The sequence below is a fragment of the Lissotriton vulgaris genome, chromosome 3_1, assembly GCF_964263255.1.
Source record: "Lissotriton vulgaris chromosome 3_1, aLisVul1.2, whole genome shotgun sequence".
NCBI lineage: Eukaryota > Metazoa > Chordata > Amphibia > Caudata > Salamandridae > Lissotriton > Lissotriton vulgaris.
This window is the reverse complement of record NC_141689.1, coordinates 90,460,043-90,472,601: the sequence shown is the minus strand read 5'-3', so window position 1 is coordinate 90,472,601 and position 12,559 is coordinate 90,460,043. Positions and strand designations below refer to the sequence as shown.

Here is a 12,559-nt window from a genome sequence, read left to right as displayed (position 1 = left end):
CTGCTCTGCTCACTCGTGGCCCTGCTAGCCCCTGTCTTGTGTCAGTGTGGGGGCCGTCCACTCGAGGTCTCTGGGCAGGAATATCGCTCTACTGGTTCAATTCAGCTTGCCGGAGTCATCCGGGCCCGGTATGCGGTCAGAAGGCACCTAGGAAAGGAGATATAACAATGTGTTAGCATGGAGGTGCCGAGGGACACAATCCTGTGTCCTACCGAGCCACCATCTTGTCCACGCCCCTCCAAAACCACTTTTTTAAAAACAGTCCCAGACAGGGTGGTCTGCTAAACCCCAGCAGGCCACCATCCCTGGGAGGGCTAGCCATTCCTAATGGGGTCGCAAATTGCACCTGCCTCATTAATATTCACGAGGCATGCAATTTGCGACCCCATTAGGAATCGCAAACAGTATCCGAGTCACTGTTATACATCCCAATTTGCGAGTCGCAAATGCGACGCAGGTTGCGAGTCGGAAATTGATGAGTTGTACATCTGGCCCATTTGCTTCTGCTATGATGTTGAGAAGATGTTTGGAAGTAAAGAGATAGTTGATTCTCATGTGTGAGCTGTGGGGGTTGGGACAGATTGTACATTTTTGTTTGGTAGAGTTTGCAATGCCAAATATCTGCTACATTTGCACCTTTATTAGTTTCTTCTATTCGTTTTAGATTTTGATGGGGAACTATATTGTAGTAGATGTTCTGTCCATGATGGCATCAATGTAGGTGTAGCAGACTCCTACAAGGACCACATTTTGTTTATAGGGCTATCTCTAATGACTTGTTAATCTCTTTTCAGAGGTAGATACAGCTCGGAGCATAAATATTATTCAAGTTGAAGGAGAAATCACCAGTGATGATTGTAACTCTAACCCATTTCATGACTTAGAATTGCAACTTTGCTTTTGTCTTTTCTGCTTGTGATAAGACAATGTCTCCCACCCATTTCTGGGAGCCAATGGCCTCTCTTGAAGGACAACCTAGAACCATATCAGCGATGAAGAGAGGGTTACTCAGTGTGTGACATTCAAAGATGTTTGAAATTGGTTTCTTGATTGAGGAGGGTATTAACCCTTCTCAAGCAACAACTACAATCCTTATCAGGGGGTACCACAAAAGTCACTATATTAACCTGTGCTTCACCCTATGCTTGCATGGCACAAAAGCTGTAATGCTTAACTTTAAGGCACTGTGTTAAGCAGTGCTTAATTTGAGCCAGAGGTTTCCGGTGCTCAGCGCCAGCACTTAATAGTTAACACTGGCACTTAATTGTTAACAAAGACACTTATGGCAGTCTGCCACATGGTAGGACTGTTAGTCTAGTGCTGTGCCTAACAAAAATAAATAAATGGTGTCAGGCTGTAGGGTAACTGATGCTAGTGTGAAGATCTCTGATACCTTTGGGTCTAGTTCACGCTATATAAAACTCCTCCCTGTCCCCCCCACCAAAAAAAAGTGTCCAGGGTTGGGGGGGCACCACCTAGAGAATAAGACTCACTTCAGGAAGGGGGCAAAATAAAAGTTGATGGAACTTTTTGTGTTCCTGTAGCTCAGAAAAGAGGGCCAGCCAACTAGCCTCTGTAGTCACTGTGGAAGCCGTGGCTTCAAACAGCAGGGCAGTCCTCTTGTAGCAGCAAGGAAGTCCTCTGAACTACAAAACAGTCCTAAAGTAGCAAATCTGTCCTCTGTAATACAAGTGAGTGTCCTCTGCAGGTCCAGGAGTGAACTGAAGAGTGGGCTTGAAAGCCCTATTTTTATACATGCAGCCAGATTTCAAGTGGGAGAAACTTCTAGAGTTTTCTCCCCATAGTTGATTCTGGAATTTTCTTCCTTCCCTGCCCAGGCCCCAAGATGTCTAGAGTGATAAAACGATGGTGTCAAATCTTTAGTGATTATGTTGAGGCAACTCAGCATGTCCTGCCACCATCTAGTCCTCCTTTGTTACAGTGTTTGGGAGGAATACACAGAGGTCAATTGCCGCCAATCACAGTCATGTGACCTAGGGCACAGGCTGCAGGCAAACAATGGTTAGGGTAAAAAAAATGAAACTTTCTAAAAGTGGCATTTTCAGAATTGTGACTTAGAATCTGACTCCAACATTAAAGAGGATTTTAAATGACAATTATTTAGAGGCCAAACATTATATTTCTACTTTTTCCCAAACAGTTACCACTTATTAAGTATTTCCTATGGGAAATGTAGGCCTCACAGTAATGAAAAACGAATGTAGGAGTTTTTTACTACCAAGATAGGTGAAATTTAAAAGTACATGTCCAACTTTTTAAATACACTGCACACTGCCCTGTGGGCTATTTAGGGCATACCTTGGAGGAGACTTATATGTATTAAAACGTAGGTTTAGACGTGGCAATAGGTTTACTTTTCCAGGTCAAAATGGCAGTTTAAAACTGCACACAGGCTGCAATTACAGGCCTGAGACATGATTTAAAGGTCTTCTTAAGTGAGTGGCATATAATGTGCTACAGGCCTCTAGTAGCATTCACCTATTTTATTAGCACATTTGTTAATGATACTAAGTTGTTTCACCACATTTATGTGTGTAGGTGTGTGTGAGTGTGGATGTGTGTCTGCATGTGTGTGGCTAGGTAGGTATGAGTGTGTATGTGCATTTTCTAAAATAGTCCATTTTACAAATAGTTGAGAAGTATTCTCTGTACTTTAAAGATCAGCTCATAGTGTTACGGAGTCCCAATAATGTTTTCATATTAGGCTATGTTGACGAAGGTATTACAGAGATAGTATATGAGTTAAGGAAGGGTAGATTTTTGAGTTTTTTTTATATGAATCCACAACTGAGTTCTCATGTTTGCTGTTCTCTTTTGTTCCACATTCTATAGCTAAACTGCGGAAGGATACAAATTATGAATACATTTCACAGTCTCAAAATAAATGACAATCTCATAACATAATTTATTGTTATGTATTCTTTTCAGGAAACTAGAATTTTCGAAGTTGGAGACTGAAGACAATATAATTGAAATGACGTCGAAAAGGGAGGAGCCCCAGGTATAGTCTTGTGCCGAGTCATCAGTAAATCAGATAACTGACTTATGTGGATATTGCTTGTGGTAATTTTAGCATTGACGTAAGCGGAAGTGGGCTCCTCCTACTGATAACATTGTTGTGTATAGCATGTTTTATGAAGTGACAAGTGTTGCATCTTGTAGGCCTGAAATTAGGCAGATTTGTTACTTGACTTTCAAGATGTGGTATGCTAATACAGAAATAAGGATGCGCGAGACAGGGTTTGACATGTGACAGGTGACACAACTGGATATACCTAGTAACCTGCTGAGGCAAATCTCACGCATTTTGCTTGGTTAATGATGGTGAGTCCCTCAACCAAAAGCAGATTCCTGAAAGCGGTTTTGCCCAGCTTACATTTTCCCTCCACTGAAGTCTCAGTGTGTTGTTCACTCGTGGTGGAGAAACCTGCAATCCTAAAAGTACTTAAACCAGTCAGGAGTCCCTGTGTGAATTCATAGCAGGTGCAAAAAAAGGTAAATCTATACTAATATAATAAAGAGAGAGCCCAAACCTTTGAGGTGGGTAATCTCAGAAACCACAGCACCAATCACAACACCCAATACAGCGTTGGAAAGGGCAGTTGCAGCAGAAGGACATAGGCTATGCAGACGCCCACCATATACATTTAAAAAGTAAAAGAACCGTGCCAGCAAAGTAGTCCCTTGTGGGCGTGTCTGCGTTGCGCTGTGGGCGTGTGCTGGGGGCGTGGCAAACGCTGGGGGCGTGTGGTACGTTCCGCCCTTCATGCCATGTCTCATATCGTGTGCTAATCCCACCCTGCTCCCTTTAAATACCCCTGCACCCCATAATCATAACCCACCCATACACCTTAAAATACCCCAACACCCTTAAACACTAACCCATCTTAACCCTATAAATACCCCCTGCACCCCAAAACCCAAACCTATCCCTAAACCCTAAGAATACCCCTGTACCCCAAAACCCAAACCAAGGCCTGAACCCTATTAATACCCCTGTACCTCAAAACCCAAACCAAGGCCTGAACCCTAAAAATACCCCTGTATCCCAAAACCTAAACCTAGCCCTGAACCCTAAAAATACCACTGTACCCCAAAACCCAAACCTACCTCTGAACCCTAAAATACCCCTGTACCCCAAAAACCCAAACCTAGCCCTGAACCCTTCAAATACCCATGTACCCCAAAACCCAAACCTACCCCTGAACCCTAAAAATACCCATGTACCCCAAAACCCAAACCTAGCCCTGAACCCTAAAAATAACCCTGTACCCCAAAACCCAAACCTACTCCTGAACCCTAAAATAACCCTGTACCCCAAAACCCAAACCTAGCCCTGAACCTTAAAAATACCCCATGTACCACAAAACCCATACCTATCCCTAAACCCTAAAACTACCCCTGTACCCCATAACCCAAAACTATATCTAAACCCTTAAAATACCCAAACACCCTAAAACATATACCTCAGTACACCAAAACATATACCACTATACCCATACTTACCTTATCCAAACATTTTTAAAAAACATGCTTTTACCATTCATGCATTTACAACGAATTTCGTTGTAGAAAGGGTTTAGGAAATGCTAAGGAGAGGTGTAAGGGGGAATATGCACTCAGCCATATAAGAGTAAGCGTGTTCCTATTAACAAACTGCTTTTCTAAAACCACTACAGCAAAGAATTTCCAAAACAGCAATAATAGTACTCCAGCTCAGACCTGGACCACACAGCACCAACGTGGCCAAACACTGGTATTGCAAAACCATCCCATATAAAATAATGTATATATTCATTTTATTAATTTCTTTTACATATTAATCTATAAAAAAAGAATATTATTTTGTGATAGAACATTTTATTAGCCTTTGTAAATTTACAAATAAATGTAACTATATTTAAAAAAATATTTAAATTAAATCTATGATTAAATGTTGGTAAACTTTAATTACTAATCAAAAATATAAACATTTTACTTTAGGTGCGATTTATTAAACCTATAAAAATATTTTCCAGTGAAGTTAATATATTTAAATTAATTAACTACATAATAAAAATAAGGTTAATAGTGGTGCAGCTTTTTGTATTTTGTTCTTTATCTAAAATGAATGAAAACGACCTTACATTGATATTTAACACAGAAATATGTGTAATACCATATGAAGGTCTCTGCACCAGACACAGAGACCTCCATCTACATGTAGAAAAATACTAGTAGTAACTTCACACTCATAAATTTGGCTCTACCGCCTATTTCAAGGGGTGGAGATATGTAAGTCTACTCTTTGTAGTAAATTTTCTCTTGTAAATGATGTATAGCCAAAAGTGGTAAATATAATACAAAGTGTAAGAGTAAATTTAAATGTGTAGATTTACTCCCAGGTGAATTTACCTATATGAATATGCCCTTGAGCTTGAAACTTTATATAATGATTTTTTTTTGTATTTTGCAGGCTGGGGAATCCCATTGAATCAATCTTCAAAGATACAGCAGTACAACGGAATTTTTCAATGAAACAGAAGAGGCAGAAATGCAGTCTGCAGAAGGAAGAAAAGGCTACCATCGCCCCACTCTTTTCATGAGCAATATGAGCAGTCATCAGATTTGCAAGGAAGCATTTGTCACATTGTCACTGGTATTATGTGAAAATGAAAATACACCAAGAAAGAACTAATGGTGAAGAAAATAAAGTGGAAAAAAAGTGAAATAAGGTTTAGTTTGAATGAAGGAAATCCAGCAAGCAGTCAGAACATTTCTTCTTTATTAATTACTTCAAAATTGTGGGGTTAGGCCCTATTATGAATGTCCTAGTATATTCTGATGTGTGCAAACTCTGGTCATAACCGCCTGCAGTTTTCTCCAGTTACATTTGGCAGGACAAACCTGCCGCAATACCCGGGCCAAAGGCCTGGTAAATATCCATACATGCAGAAAAGCACCAAATTAAATGTGATTCCTGATGTTTCTTGATCAAACTCAGAATAGAAAGAATTCACCGGACCTAGTTAATACTTCACCCCATAGTATCTACCTGGTCTGATGAATACCACAAACTCTTCCACAGTACTCCTGTTCAGGCACCAAAGTTGGTGTTATTGAAAGGTTTATGTTTGTTTTGGTGTTAAGTTAAAATTTTGTATTAGAGTTTGATTGGATGATAAAGTGAGGGACAGAGTTAGGTTTAAGGTTAATTCTGGTGTTAGGTAAGGTTTAGTGCTGGGATTGTAGCTAATGTAAGTATTATATTTCAGGTAGTGACTTGCGATAACATAGAGGTAAAAGTCAATGTTATGTTTGAAGTAAGAGCCAATATTGAGATAGTGGTAAAGGTCAGTATTATACTTGAGGTAAAGGTTAATGTCAGTATTGTGTTTTGAGAGAAGGGCTCGTGTTCAGATTGTATTGAAGATCAGTATTATGTTTGAGGTAAAACTGTGGTTAGTGGTATGCTAAACTTTAGGGTTATGTTTGGATTAGTGTGAGGCTCGTAGGTGAGGTAATAGTTTGGGTTTGGTATAATCTTTAATTAAGGGTGAATCTTTTTGTGACAATTACAGTTATTTGGCAAATTTTATTAAATGCAAAATAAAATGCATTTTTTTCTGAACAGATTTACTTAGTCGCTTCTTTATAAAGGTATTTCTTCATTTTTGCATTCTTAATTAATGACCGTCTGGACCCTGTCCATCGCGGACGCTCCTTCACGCTTCCTGCTTGCAGACCCCGAGCGTGAACCTCCTCCCAGCGCTGTTGGGAACTGCTCTGTGGTATCGTAATGCTTGTAATTGCTGGCGCTCTCTACCTTAACTAGCGCTGAGTCACGCCCCCTGATTTGCGCATTTGTGTGCTTTAATAATATTTATCGTGGTATTTTTTCGCCGAACTCAAGGTGCTGCCTGATACTGCTGCACTGTCTAGCTTCTGCGCCATTTGTTTATTCATTTTGGAACTTCTGTGCCCTCTGCCTCGTCTCACGTTCCCCTCCCATTCCATTTGTTGTGCAGTCTCCTGGCCCGCCTACCCTCCCCGATACCGCCTCCCAGCAGCCCCTCCCACCCACGAATACCTTGCTGACCTCCCCCCTTCCAGCGCTGTGACCGTCTGGACCCTGTCCATCGCAGACGCTCCTTCACGCTTCCTGCTTGCAGACCCCGAGCGTGAACCTCCTCCCAGCGCTGTTGGGAACTGCTCTGTGGTATCGTAACGCTTGTAATTGCTGGCGCTCTCTACCTTAACTAGCGCTGAGTCACGCCCCCTGATTTGCGCATTTGTGTGCTTTAATAATATTTATCGTGGTATTTTTTCGCCGAACTCAAGGTGCTGCCTGATACTGCTGCATTGTCTAGCTTCTGCCCCATTTGTTTATTCATTTTGGAACTTCTGTGCCCTCTGCCTCGTCTCACGTTCCCCTCCCATTCCATTTGTTGTGCAGTCTCCTGGCCCGCCTACCCTCCCCGATACCGCCTCCCAGCGGCCCCTCCCACGCTCCGCCCCCATCCACCATTTAAGGCAAATGCCCCAACGCGCAGCGTCCACGCGCTACGGCCGTGCCGAAGGTGCGCCAAAGGTAAGCCCGTCTACGCCCGTCCGCGCCTGGACCGCGCCCAGCACCAGACCCCCTGGTCCTCGTAATGCCCACCTCTCCCGCATTACTTACGCTGCCTCCACCCTCCTAGCCCTTAACCCCGGCCGTTCCCCCAACTGCGCCCAAGCCGCTCCTGGACACACCCATGGACCCTTCTCCTGCAACGCCTGCAAGTTCGACGGCACCAAGAACAACTCCTCATCGACGAACACACAACAGATATCCGACCCCAACCACCTACAATGCATCCTGCTCAACACCCGCTCAGTCCACAGGCACGCCATCGACCTCTGGAATCTACTAGACACCATCTCTCCGGACGTCGCCTTCCTAACAGAAACATGGATGAACGCCACATCAGCCCCAGACATCACCATTGCCATCCCAGAAGGCTATAAGATCATTTGCAAGGACCGTATCGGCAACACAGGAGGAGGCATCGCTATCGTCCATAAGAAATCCATCCGCATCTCAACCAGCTCAGACGTCAATCTCGCCAACACTGAACACCTTCACTTCCAGATCCACATCGACCCCAAGACCACACTCAGAGGCACCCTCCTATACAGGCCACCAGGACCCCGCGCACAATTTAGTGAAGACATCACGGACTTCATCACTCCACACGCGCTCCCCTCCGAGGATTACATCCTTCTGGGAGACCTCAACTTTCACCTTGAAAAGAACAACGATCGCAACACCACCACCCTTTTGGACAACCTCGCCAACCTCGGACTTAAACAACTTGTCACTACCCCCACCCACATCGCAGGTCACACACTCGACCCTATCTTCACCTCCAGCAAACATGTCTCCTTCAGCCACACCACAAGTCTCCTTTGGACTGACCACAGCTGCGTTCACTTTACCTACAACAAGCCCACATCCAACTACCACCCCCAACCCACTCTGCAAAGAAACTGGAACAAAATCACCATCGACCAGATCTCCTCATCGCTTCTTCTAAACCCCCCAGCCCACTCCTCAAACCCCGACCAAGCAGCCACCAACCTCACCCAATGGTTATCCATCAGCGCCGACATCCTAGCACCACTGAAAAAACGACAAATCAAACTAGGCAGCAAGAAGGCCTCCTGGTTCAACGATGATCTTAAGAAATCCAAGAAACTCTGTCGCTCCCTTGAGAAGGCCTGGAAAAAAGACCCAACCACCAGCACCAAGGACGCCTTCAAAACGCCACCCGCATACACCACCAACTGATCCAGAATGCCAAGAAAGCCGCTTTCAAGGACCGACTAGATAACAACGCCCACAACAGCAAGGAATTATTCAACATCGTCAAGGAATTTACCAACCCCTCAGCCAACTCCAACGACATCACCCCCTCTCAAGCCCTCTGCGACTCCCTAGCCTCATTCTTCCACAACAAAATTGCAGACATCCACAACAGCTTCGACAACCGACCCGAAGACCAACCCACCCAACCCCCTGCAGGACCCCCATCCCCCTTGAACATCCTCAATGACTGGAAGCCAATCTCCATTGAGGACACCATCCGTCTGATGAACTCTATCCACTCAGGATCCCCCACAGACCCATGCCCTCACCACATCTTTAACAAAGCAGACTCCATTATTGCACCGCACCTCCGAGACGTCATCAACTGCTCCCTCAACTCCGCAACCTTCCCGGAAAGCTGGAAACATGCCGAACTCAGCGCCCTCCTGAAGAAACCCACAGCTGACCCCACCGAACTCAAAAACTACCGCCCTATCTCACTCCTTCCATTCCCGGCCAAAGTCATTGAGAAAGCGGTCAACAACCAGCTTGCCGCATTCCTCGAAACCAACAAATCCCTCGACTCCTCACAATCCGGCTTCCGAACCAAGCACAGCACTGAAACCGCCCTCATCGCAGCAACAGACGACATTCGAACTCTACTGGACAATGGAGACACAGTCGCCCTCATCCTCCTCGACCTCTCCGCAGCCTTCGACACAGTCTGTCATAGCACCCTTTTACAACGCCTCAGAAACGTCGGAATCCAAGGAAAAGCACTGGAATGGATCACCTCGTTCCTCACCGGAAGAACCCAGAGAGTCCGCCTTCCACCATTCAAGTCAGAGGCCACTGAAGTCATCTGCGGCGTACCACAAGGATCTTCACTCAGCCCCACCCTCTTCAACGTATACATGAGCCCCCTCGCGGTCATCGCACGCCAACACAACCTCAACATCATCTCCTACGCCGATGACACTCAACTGATCCTATCTCTCACCAGAGACCCTAACACTGCCAAAACCAACCTGCATGAAGGAATGAAAGAAGTAGCCGACTGGATGAAGCACAGCCGTCTGAAACTGAACTCAGACAAAACAGAAGTCCTCATCCTTGGCACCTCCCCCTCCGCCTGGGATGACTCTTGGTGGCCAGAGGCCCTTGGAAAAGCACCCATCCCGACGGACCACGCACGGAACCTGGGCGTCATCCTGGATTCCTCACTCTCGATGAACAGACAAGTCAACGCCGTTTCTTCATCTTGCTTCAACATTCTTCGCATGCTCAAAAAAACATTTCGTTGGATCCCCACAGAAACTAGAAAAACGGTCACCCACGCTCTGATCACGAGCCGACTGGACTACGGAAACACCCTCTACGCCGGTACCACCGCAAAACTCCAGAAAAAACTCCAACGCATCCAGAATGCTTCAGCCAGGCTCATATTAGACATCCCGCGTAAAGAACACATCTCTGGTCACCTGAAAAACCTCCACTGGCTCCCCGTCAATAAGAGGATTACTTTCCGGCTCCTAACCCACGCACACAAAGCACTATACGAAATCGGACCCGAATGCCTCAACACACGACTGTCCTTCTACACCCCCTCCTGCCAGCTACGATCCTCCAACCAAGCCCTTGCCACTGTACCTCGCATCAACAAAACCACCATGGGAGGTAGATCCTTCTCCTACCTGGCAGCTAAAACCTGGAACTCACTTCCCACCCACCTTCGCCTTACTCAGAACCACCTAGCATTCAGAAAGCAACTTAAAACGTGGATATTTGACAAGTAATTCCCCACCCTTCTTCAAGCGCCTTGAGACCCTCTGGGTATGTAGCGCGCTATATAAATTTACTGACTTGACTTGACTTGACATATTGAACCAAATTGTTCAATCATAAAAATAAATGCAACGTCACACCGTCTGAACACAATGAGTTGTGATCAGATCTGGAGAAGTGCACTAACTTGACAAACTTGATTTGTAGGCGAATTATACGACCAAATCAATTGTTTTATGGACATTTTCTCAGAAACCTATATTTGCAGATAGTCACATGGCTAAATGTTTATTTGTATGTGAGGGAGTTTCTCTTATCCAAATACAATTTTGGCTGATGTTTTCTTCAGTTTAGTTTTTTCATACTTCTCACACTTGAAAAAGTGCATGAAAAATTGCACCTATAGTGGTGATATGTTTTCCAACACAGAGATCTCAGTATTTGTCACCATCAGTACAATGCAACTACTGTTCTTACTACATCTGTGAGTAAGTGAGTTTTAATTGCTGACATTTTTTGTTTTTTTTCAAACAATTTAATATAGTTAAAGAAAATTCCAAACAAACTATGGGACCTATTCACAAAGGTAAAAGTACATGTCAGTAAAAATACACAAGTGTATTTTTACACTTTTGAGTAACTTTACTACTTTTGGTTTTTCACTATTATGGAGCCGATTCACAAAGATTAACTTACATGCTTGTAAATCTACATGTGTAAGTTTGCCCATACACTTGAGTAACTTTACTACTTTTGACTGTTCACCATTTGCGAGTGTAAAGTTACTCAAAAGTGTAGGCTTGCCGGTCTTAACCTCTTGGAATGAAGGGTGGATGAAATGTACGCGTGTAAAGCTACTATGGCCAAAAAGGACCAGTAGTATTTCCAGCACCACACATGGCCACCACTAATATTCAACAGAATCCAATAATACATAATGGAGACAGGGACTTAAAATAGAACCCTGTAGAAAATAATGATACATTTAAAAACATTATTTTGACTTTTTTTAAATAGATATAAATCAAATTTAATGTTAGCAAGATTGCATGCATTCTAAAAAATAAAAACTATTAAATGATAACACATTTTCATAAACTTATAAATTTAGAAATAAATGCAACTTTCAAAAAAATGAAATGTTATTCTATTCATAATTCTTTTGTAGTGTTTTATACATAGTAAGTAAATATAAACAGTTTATGGTACCCGGGCGGACAGCTCTGTATGGTAAAGGATAAGGAAAATTGTTAAAGTTTAATAAGCTTTGAAAATAAAACGAAACCATTTTAATGTAAAATATTTATGTTAAATAATTGGATATATTATTTTAACTGTGGAACAATATAAACAAATGTTACAGTGTTAAAGTATTAACAAATTAATTTAAATTTAAATGTACCTGTTTACATTATATCAAATGTAAATGTAACTATTTTTCTGAGGTTTAGACCATGGATACTCACAAACTTTCTCTCAGGGGCAAAATTTACAGTGTGGTTTGTGGCAGAAGGCTGCACCGGTGGGAGCGGGGTCAGTGGGGGAGAGGGGCGGGCTAGAGAAGAAAAAAAACTGTGACCATGAGGTTGAACATAGGCCCCTGCAGCGAATGCGCTCGTTCACTGAGCCAACAGACTCGGCACACACACATCTTCATCTCTCTCTCTCTCTCTCTCTCTCTCTCTCTCTCTCTCTCTCTCTCTCTCTCTCTGTCTCCGTCCCTCGCTCTATCTCTCCCTCCCTCTGTCTGTCTCCCTCCCTCTCTCTCTGTCTCCCTCCCTCTCTCTATGTCACTCTCTCCGTCTCTCTCTCTCCCTCTCTCGCTCTGTCTCCCTCTGTTTCCCTCTGTCTCCCTCTCTCTGTCTCCCTCCCTCTCCTTCCCTCTCTCTCTCTCCCTCTGTCTGTCGCCCTCTGTCTCCCTCTCTC

The 12,559-nt window shown here is 43.8% G+C and overlaps 1 protein-coding gene across 1 annotated transcript in view; it reads left to right on the top strand.

The window, feature by feature from the left end:
* Window positions 1–6,631, top strand: part of SIGLEC1 (sialic acid binding Ig like lectin 1) — a 315,685-nt gene extending 309,054 nt beyond the window's left edge. Inside the window, 2 exon segments of the mRNA XM_086960128.1 lie at window positions 2,950–3,022; window positions 5,477–6,631. Of these exon segments, the coding sequence (XP_086816254.1) occupies window positions 2,950–3,022; window positions 5,477–5,494 (91 nt within the window). The 3' untranslated portion in view covers window positions 5,495–6,631.
* Window positions 6,632–12,559: the final 5,928 nt, after the last annotated feature.